The sequence below is a fragment of the Salvia hispanica genome, chromosome 2 (genome assembly GCF_029641045.1).
Source record: "Salvia hispanica isolate PSC_SH4W2 chromosome 2, Shi_PSC_v1, whole genome shotgun sequence".
NCBI classification, from domain to species: Eukaryota; Viridiplantae; Streptophyta; class Magnoliopsida; order Lamiales; family Lamiaceae; genus Salvia; species Salvia hispanica.
Window position 1 is genome coordinate 58,471,903 of NC_142693.1, and position 10,363 is coordinate 58,482,265.

Below are 10,363 nucleotides of genomic sequence, written 5' to 3' on the forward strand. Positions count from 1 at the left end.
GTTTCTTTCTGTCTCAGTTTCAAGTTATTACAATCATGGAATCATTATTGATTCTATTCTTTTCAAAAGAAAAAATAATATATGCATAATATTTGGGAACATTATATTTTACCCTAATTTTATAATTATAATTTAATCAGTTAATGAATATATATTGTGTAGATAACTTCTTTAACTAGTGTTCAGTGAGGCACTAAAAAGAGAATAGTGTTTTAGAGATCTTACAAAATGGTGTATTAAGATAATTAAAAAGATTATTAGAACATTAATTAGATTTAAATGATGACGGAGTTTACTGGAGTACAATTTATTTAAGAATAGAATGCACGTCGCAATTGTCATTAAGTTAATTTTTAAGAAAAATATAGAAGGAAAAATGATTGAATCTCTTTTTATTCTAATTTTTAAAATTGTCAATTTTTTTTCTATTTTTAGTAATTGTACCAATTCTGTTCCAACTTTTTTATATTGTCAATTTTTTAACAATTGTTTTTTTAATTTAGCAACGAAATTTCACTTTAACAATTAAGTTTCGGCATAATGTGTTGGAAGATGATTTAAGTATTATTTTTCTCTAAATATAAGTAGCACATAATGATTTTAATATTTCATTTTAGTTTTTATTATTTGAACAACAATTATTAACCTGTTTAAATTATCAATTTTACCCCAATCTTTTCAAAATTGTACTATCAATTTATCAATGCAAATTCACTCTAACAGTGAAATCTTGACATGATGTGTTGTTTTCCTCTGAAAATAAATTGTGAACGATGATATTATATAAAAATAACAATCTAAAAGTTGATTGATATAAATTAAAAGATTGGGATATAGCTAATGGGTAGTGATAAAATTCAAACTTATATATCGTACAAACTCAAAACTCCTTAATACAGCTTTAACACAGTTTCAATACAATATCAACACAGTGTAAAATTTTAAGATTTTAATGTCAACACAATATCAACACATCATCAATCATTGACTACCGTTGAAATTCTGTTGACATTTTCCTGTTGATGTTTTTTTTTGATCTGTTCACATTTTTTAATGGTCCAGATCATAGTTTTGAGTTTGTACAATATTTAGAGTTTTCGTTTGATCACATCCCTATAACTAATATTGTTAAAGATTGAGATAAAATTGACAAATTACATAATAAAAGCAATAAATTCACTAAATGTCATAGATCGTAATTGATAGTACATCGTTAACTTCTTTTTCTTCAGTCAATAAAAAGAATGTGACGCATATCAGGTTTTCTCAATCAAGACCGAAAAGCATTAATCGGGGAGGGTATCTTTGTTTTTTTTTTCCAAATTTGTAGATGTTAAGATTAATCCTTTTAAATTGTTTTAAAAGTTCGTAGTTGATTTTTTATAATTCATCTCTAATGATTTGAAGCACTAGAGACTAGACTCATATCAGGTAACTATAGAAAAATAATACTCCATCCGTTCTCATTAATTGTTTACTTTTGTCATTTTCATCTATCCGCCGTTAATTTTTCACTTTTACTTTTTTTTATCATAAATAATAAATAGATTCCACATTTCACAAACTCATTATACATATTTTATTATTCCATAAAAGTACAATAAAGTGAGATTCATATTCCACTAATTTTTTTAGCCTATTTTATTTTGCATTTCTTAGAATCCTGAAACAAAGTGACAATTAGAAGAAGGATGGAGTATAAAATCTTGAAAATGAAAAAAAAAGAAACCGATCCCTGCTCACCAATGATAGATGAGATAGACATGGAGGCTTGTTCCCCCCACTCGAGAAGATGTAAAACAATTTATAGAATCACGCCCCCCTTAATTATTAGTTACAAACAATTTTCATCAAATTTTACTCTTGTTACTTGAAAAGGCCCTTGCAGATATGTGGTAAAAATGTGATTAGTGTATAATGATAATTATAATTAAATCAGCTTGGCAACCCTTGATAAGGATCTGACTAGTTGGTTTGTAGATCACGAGTCTTAGTTTTTCAAACTCCAATATGTTGAGGGAAGACGCTGGTGTAAAAATATCCATTAATACATAAAGTACATGAAAAACATAAGTTACAATTAAGATCGAAGTGAAAGATTGACAAGCATCGATCATCCGACTCTTTTTTGTCCGTAACTCCTTGATAGGATGCTGAGCATTGTGGATACTAGAAGAGAGGTGAGACCTTTATCTTAACAATATTAATGATGAAGCAAATAGAAAAGAACCAAGATTTGTTTGAATGGAATAATGATGGTGGTTTTGGTAAATAAATGATATGAAGGAGGTGAAGAGATATGATAACAAATTGGATGAGGAGATGTATGATGGGAGTGGGGTGATTAGTACTTGTATGGTGGAGGTGGTGGAGATTTGTAAAGGTAAGATGGGGGTGGAGGTGATTTGTAAAGGTAGGGTGGTGGTGGTGGGGATTTGTAAACATATGGAGGAGGTGGTGGTGATTTGTATATGTAGGGTGGTGGTGGGGGTGATTCATATTTGTATGGCGGTGGTGGTGGAGATTCGTACTTGTAAGGTGGCGGTGGTGGAGATTTGTATTTGTAAGGGGGAGGTGGTGGAGACTCATATTTGTACGGTGGGGGTGGAGATGATTCGTATTTGTACGTTGGTGGTGGTGGAGATTTGTAAACATAAGGAGGAGGTGGTGGTGATTCGTATTTGTAGGGTGGTGGTGGAGGTGACTCGTACTTGTAAGGTGGTGGTGGAGGAGACTTGTAAAGATAAGGAGGAGGTGGTGGTGACTCGTATTTGTAAGGTGGAGGTGGAGGCGATTCATATTTGTAAGGGGGTGGTGGTGGAGATTTGTATAGATATGGAGGAGGTGGTGGTGACTCATACTTGTAAGGTGGTGGTGGTGGAGACTTGTATAAGTAAGGTGGAGGTGGCGGTGACTCATACTTGTAAGGTGGTGGTGGTGGTGATTCATACTTGTAAGGTGGTGGTGGTGGAGACTTGTAAACATATGGTGGTGGTGGTGGAGATTCGTATTTGTACGGTGGTGGTGGAGGTGACTCGTACTTGTAGGGTGGAGGTGGAGGCGATTCATATTTGTAGGGCGGTGGTGGTGGAGACTTGTAAACATATGGAGGTGGTGGTGGAGACTCGTACTTGTATGGTGGGGGTGGAGGTGACTCGTACTTGTATGGTGGTGGTGGAGACTCGTACTTGTACGGTGGAGGTGGAGGCGATTCATATTTGTAGGGCGGTGGTGGTGGAGACTTGTAAACATATGGAGGTGGTGGTGGAGATTCGTACTTGTATGGTGGTGGTGGAGGTGACTCGTACTTGTATGGTGGTGGTGGTGGAGACTCGTACTTGTAGGGTGGAGGTGGAGGCGATTCATATTTGTAGGGCGGTGGTGGTGGAGACTTGTAAACATATGGAGGTGGTGGTGGAGACTCGTACTTGTATGGTGGTGGTGGAGGCGATTCATATTTGTAGGGCGGTGGTGGTGGGGACTTGTAAACATATGGAGGTGGTGGTGGAGACTCGTACTTGTATGGTGGTGGTGGTGGAGACTTGTAAACATACGGAGGCGGAGGTGGAGATTCGTACTTGTATGGTGGTGGTGGTGGGGATTCATACTTATACGGCGGTGGTGGTGGAGACTTGTAAACATATGGAGGTGGTGGTGGAGATTCGTATTTGTAAGGCGGTGGTGGAGGTGACTCGTACTTGTCAGGAGGTGGTGGTGGTGATTTGTATTTGTAGGGTGGTGGCGGAGGTGATTCGTACTTATAAGGCGGTGGTGGGGGAGATTTGTACACATAAGGAGGAGGTGGTGGTGACTTATATTTGTATGGTGGTGGTGGAGGTGATTCGTACTTGTATGGTGGTGGTGGTGGAGATTCATATTTGTATGGTGGTGGTGGAGGTGACTTGTACTTGTAAGGTGGTGGTGGTGGAGACTCATATTTGTACGGCGGAGGTGGAGGTGATTCATACTTATAAGGTGGCGGCGGTGGTGATTTATATTTGTAGGGTGGTGGTGGAGGTGATTCGTACTTGTAAGGTGGAGGCGGGGGAGATTTGTAAACATAGGGAGGAGGTGGTGGTGACTTATATTTATATGATGGTGGTGGAGGTGATTCATACTTATAAGGTGGTGGTGGTGGAGATTCATATTTGTATGGCGGTGGAGGAGGTGACTTGTACTTGTATGGTGGTGGTGGTGGAGACTCATACTTGTAAGGAGGTGGTGGTGGTGATTTGTATTTGTAGGGTGGCGGTGGAGGCGACTCGTATTTGTAATGTGGCGGCGGTGGTGATTTGTATTTGTAAGGCGGCGGAGGAGGGGATTCATACTTGTAAGGTGGTGGCGGTGGAGATTCATATTTGTATGGTGGCGGCGGCGATGACTTGTACTTGTAAGGCGGCGGTGGTGGAGACTCGTACTTGTAAGGTGGAGGTGGTGGCGACTTATACTTATAAGGCGGTGGTGGAGGCGACGCATATTTGTAAGGTGGTGGTGGTGGCGACTTATACTTATAAGGCGGTGGTGGAGGCGACTCGTATTTGTAAGGTGGCGGCGGTGGTGATTTGTACTTGTAAGGCGGTGGAGGAGGGGATTCATACTTGTAAGGTGGTGGAGGTGGGGAGCTATAAACATAGGGAAGATGAGGTGAATTGGACTCCCACGTGGAGTCGGCATTGGCCATGGCAGCGAAGGTGATGATGAGAGCCACCAGAACCCACAGTCGGGGTTCCATGAAGCTCTTCATGGTTGCTAATGAAAGACTCTAGTTGTGGAGATGGATCTTTTTTTGTTTTCTGATTTTTCTTAGTGCAACTTATAGCATTATATAGCCATTCTCGCCTACAATTTATTGAACGAGTCTACAATTTGTTTTCTAATTGAAATTATTTTATTAAAAGGTTGGTAGATGTCTATGGTATTGCCAGTAAGAACTAGTCATTTAATAAAAAACAACTTATATACCTCATCTTATTCAACGCTAGAAATAGTATTGAATTGGCTATATATAATTTGTTTTTGTTGATGTCAATGGACATATTATTCTCTGATTGATTTTTATGATCTTGATGTTAAAACAAATCGAAAATGACATTGAAAGAGCACAAAATTTGTATACATCGTGGGGGAAGTTGATATTTAGTGGCTCGCATGATAACTAAACTACATTTTATTTGTATGTGATGAAAAAGTCTTGCATTCATACAAATGAATTTTGAATCATTTGCAGGCCTTGAATTTTGCATTCAAGGAGGGCAGGAGGGTATTAGGGGTTAGGGATGAAGATGTGATCTTTTTGTATTTTTTTATTACTCCCTCCGTCCCGCTTAAGATGACACGTTTTCCCTTTTAGTTTGTCCCAACTAAGATGACACATTTCCTTTTTTAAAACTCTCTCTTCAATTAACATACCCAACCACTTTTTTCACACCTATTAAAATATTTATTTTTCTTTTCTTTCTATTTTAATTCTTACATCCACATTTTCTCTCTCCAACTAAACACTTTAACCAATAACTGCTAAAATCCCGTGTCGACCAAGAAATGTGTCATCTAAGCCGGGACGGAAGGGAGTATAATATGAGACCATTAGTGTGGGTTGATTTTGAAATGCAATTCACTAGATTATTTGAAATAAGACCCTTACATGAAGTACTCCATTTTATATAAACATTACGATGTAGTAGTACATTTCTCATATATCTAATCATGAATTGTCTGTAGTTGTATAGCTTAGTTATGAAATAACAATGACTAATTATTAATTAGTATTAATTATTAATTAAAACTTTGAATTAAATAAGTACTGTGTATACATTCTAATAAATAATTTGAAAATTAAATCTGCAAATACTCAATTAAGTAGCTCATTTTCCGTAGCTGGTGAAGTTTATTATGGAAATTTAAGCGCGAGGAAATCAGTTAAATGATGACGGAGTTTACTAATTAATTTATTAAAGAAAAGAATATACGTCGCCATTGTCAATAAGTTGTTTTTTAAGAAAAAAAGTTGAAGGATTAATGATTGAATCCCTTTTTATTCTAATTAGTTGTTTTTTAAGAAAAAAGTTGAGTCTATTAGAGGCGTATCCAGCAATACTCAGCACGCTACACTGCAATCCACGTAGTACTATCGTGTAATCTGTAGAAATCCATCTAAAACGCTTACTATGATATTGCTGGATATGCCATAATATTGCTAGATAACGTGTGAGGTTAGTGGTACATTGTCACTCTAACTAACTATGGTGGCTCCCTAATGCTCCCCTATAAATTAATATTGTTAAAGAATGAGATAAAATTGACAAAATTTCAAAATAAAAGCAATAAATTCAAAAGGCTTTGTTTGGTACACGAAATTTGGAATTCAAATTCTATGAAATTGAATTGGAAAGAATTGAATTCTAATTCAAAATTCTAATTCAATTCAAAATTTGAATTGAATTGAATTGAATTCTAATTCAATTCAAAATTCTATGTTTGGTAAAATGAAGTACTCCCTCAGTCCCATAAAAGTTGAGACAAAATTTTTGGGCACGGAGATTAAGAATTTATATTAAATAAATAGGAGAGATGAAAAAAGTAGGAAAGATAAGAGAGAGTAAAGTAAATAATGGAATAAAGTAAGAGTGATTAGATGTTTCATTTTTTGTTAAAAAAGGAAATGACTCAACTTTATTGGGACGAACTAAAAAGGAATACGACTCAACTTTTATGGGACGGAGGGAGTAATTTATATGAAATTGAATTTGAAAAATTTGTGCACACACTATACACAAAATATACACTCACACACACTTTACACAAAATACACATAGACACACAAAATATTCACTTCACACAATCCACGCTCTACACACGCTATACACACTATACACACACACAAAATACACACAATACACATATTACAAACACACTATACACAAAGTACACACTACACACACTATACACAAAATACACACATTACACACACACTGCACACAAAATACACACTACGTACACTATACACAAAATACACATACTACACACACAACACACACTATACACACTAGACACAAAATACACACATTGCACACTCACTATTGACAAATTGAAATTTCAAATTTGGTTCAATTTTTCAGTTTGGTTCAGTTTAAACTTTTTAAAAATTTAAATTTTTTGACACGGGTCAGTTCAAATAAAAAAAAAATTCTAAAAACTATTTTTTTTTCCCAAAAATCGGATGCTTGAAATGTGTGAAATGTGCGTGTAGTGTATGAATTATGTGAAGTGTGTGTGAAACATGTGTAGTGTGTGGATTGTGTGAAGTGTGTGTAGTACGTGAAGTGTGTGAAACACGTGTAGTGTGTAGTATGTAAAGTGTGTGCATCGTTTAAGTGTGTGAAATGCGTGTAGTGTGTGTGAAGTGTGTGTGAAATTTGTGTAGTGTGTGAAATTTGTGTAGTATGTGAAGTGTGTAATGTGTGAAGTGCGTGTAGTGTGTGTAGTATGTGAAGTGTGTGAAATGCGTGTAGTGTGTGTAGTATGTGAAGTGTGTGTTGTGTATGTGAAATGTGTGTAGTGTGTGAAATATTTGAAATGCATATAGTGTGTGTAGTGTGTGTGTGAAGTGTGTGAAGTGTGGATATATAGTGAAAACATGCAAGTTTATAACTATTTGGAATTCCAATTTTCTACTTTTGATATGGAATTCAATTGTGGAATTGAAAGATTTGGAATTGCAATTCAATTTCAAATCCAAATATTTTTGTGGAACCAAACATTGGATTTGGAATTGAAGGCTCCAATTCCAATTCCACACCTCCAATTTCATGTTCCATACATAGCCTAAATTAGGGCTTGGGAAAAATACCGAAATATCGAAATACCATCCTTATAGTACCGAAAAAATACCGAAAATATCGAATTTTAGGTATACCGTGATTTTCAGTAAGGTATAATACCTTACCTAATTTTTTCGGTAAGGTAATGGTATATGAATTTTCATATACAACGGTATACCGCAGGCTCGCAGCATACCGAAATTCGGTATATACCGTAAATTAAGGTATATACCGTGACATATAAATATAATTATATATATAATATATTTTATATATTTTGAAATTATAAATTAAATGGTGAAATATAAATAAATTATGAATAAAATACATTTAATATATTTTTTTAATTATAAAATATAAACAATATTATGAAAACTCAAATATTATATTGTTCGGATTGTCGACTGCAACAGACTTTTGATATTGTCCGCTTTGGGTCAAGCCCGCACGGATTTGTTTTTGGGTCACTCCCCAAAAATGTCTCAAACTAATTGGGGTTGAACAAGAATTATATACACCTTCCAACTTCCTTCAGACTCGTGATATGGGATGAGTTTGTACTCAACAATTTATTATTGTTGAAATTCAGGAATACCACAAAAGTACGGTATACCGAATTTCGATATGGTATACCGAAAATGAGGAACAGTATCGGTATGAAAATTTTCCATACCGAAAATAGTTCGGTATACTAAAAATTTTGGTAAGGTAAAGATATGATTTTTTCGCACACGGAAGTTATGGTAAGGTATACGATATGATGGTTTCGGTAAGATATATAACCTATACACCTCTAGCATAAATGTTGTAAATCGTAATTGATTTAACGTTAACTTCTTTTTTATCTGTCCATAAAAAAAATGTGACACATATCAGATTTTCTCAATCAAAACTGAAAAGCATTAATAAGGGGAAGGCATCTTCGTTTTTTTCATAATTTGTAGATATTAAGATTAATCCTTTTAAATTGTTTTACAAGTTCGTAGTTGACTTTTTGAAATTCATCTCAAATGATTTTATGCACCATCTCATACATCCACAAGACTGATTACAGGCAGTGGCGGAGCCAGAAATTTCATCATGGGGGGTCCAAAATTAAACTTAAAAAAAGTTACATAAATTAAATTATAAGGTTCAAAATGTAAAGTTAAATGCAATCACATTATACATTTGTCTTCTATTCTTCATCTTCTGAAATTGCTGCATAATAGTTTCATTTGTAACTTTAACAAACACATCCTTTTCCATATAAGGAACTAAGCAATCATTCAACTGATGAAGAATCAACGGAAGAAAGTTTCTTGAAATAACGATCCATATACCTACAAAGTCAACACTGATTAAGTTTGCAAAATATAAATCATACACAAAAAAGGATAAAGTTCATCTTATGCTTTACAACTAAAAGAAGAAAGAGTAAACAAAATATATAATATGCTCAAATCTAAAATGTTGTTGTCACAAATCAAATAGTGTAAAACTATTAATACATACACATCAAATTAAAAATAGGGGCTAAAGAATTCCAACACAGAACCGCCGTAGCCATTGAATTACATACGTTGTCTTCTTTCTTCCCATTTGAATTTTATGTATACCAATTTAGAGCTTGAATATGATTATTTAGGTCTCAATTTATATAACTGTTGCAGCCAAACAAAAAACAACACATGTAGAAAAATCAATTGAATTATATTTGAGTTTTAAAATATACCTAATTTTATATAACTAGATTGCAGATTACACTGAAAAAGGAGTATAATGGCGGCAGAAGGAGAAAACTAATTAAGAGGAAACGATTTATAGAGTACTCCATCCGCCCGCCATTAGGAGTCCCATTTATGGGCGGTACGGGTTTTAAGAGATGTTAAGAAAAGTGGGTGGAAAAAATTAGTGGAATAAGAGTCTCACTTATATATATTAGTTTTAAATGAAACGTGAGAGGAATGAGTTAGTGGAAGGTGAGACCTATTACCAGGTAAAAGTGAACCGGGACTCCTATTCGCGGACGGACTAAAATAGAAAAACGAGACTCCTATTCTTGGACGGAAAGAGTATAATTTTGCTGAAATCTATCTTTAATATTATATATATATATTATAAATTATAATTAATGTGAAATTACTAAAATACCCTTTAAAAATTAGTGGGGGGACCATAGGCCCCCCTTGCCCCACCCTCCCTCCTACAGGTAACTGTAGAATAATAAATAAAATCATGAAAATCAACAAAACAAAAAAAAAAAACAGATACTTGCCCGTACCAATGATAAATGAGATAGACTCGGAGACTTGTTTACCTCACAAAGATGTAAAACAACCTTGTGTTAATCACGTCGTCTTAATGATTAGTTACAAACAATTTTCATCAAATTTGACTCTTGTTACTTGAAAAAAGCTCTTCTAGATATGTGATAAAATTGTGATTAGTGTATAATGATAATTATAATAAAATCAGTTTGGAACCCTTAATAGGGATCCGACTAATTGGTTTGTAGATCATGAGTCTTAGTTTGTTAAAATCCAATATGTTCAGGGAAGACG

General features: G+C 34.8%; 1 protein-coding gene across 1 annotated transcript; it reads right to left on the minus strand.

Annotated features, from left to right (window-relative positions):
• Positions 1-2,027: 2,027 nt before the first annotated feature.
• Positions 2,028-4,781, minus strand: LOC125198520 (uncharacterized). The gene has a single exon (XM_089063872.1). It carries the CDS (start codon positions 4,742-4,744, stop codon positions 2,345-2,347), a length of 2,400 nt encoding a protein of 799 aa, XP_088919998.1. The 5' UTR covers positions 4,745-4,781; the 3' UTR covers positions 2,028-2,344.
• Between the last annotated feature and the right edge of the window lie 5,582 nt (positions 4,782-10,363).

Bases quoted from the DNA above. Each gene is read 5' to 3' on its own strand.
- LOC125198520 (XM_089063872.1), bottom strand. From the start codon at position 4,744: ATGAAGAGCTTCATGGAACCCCGACTGTGGGTTCTGGTGGCTCTCATC.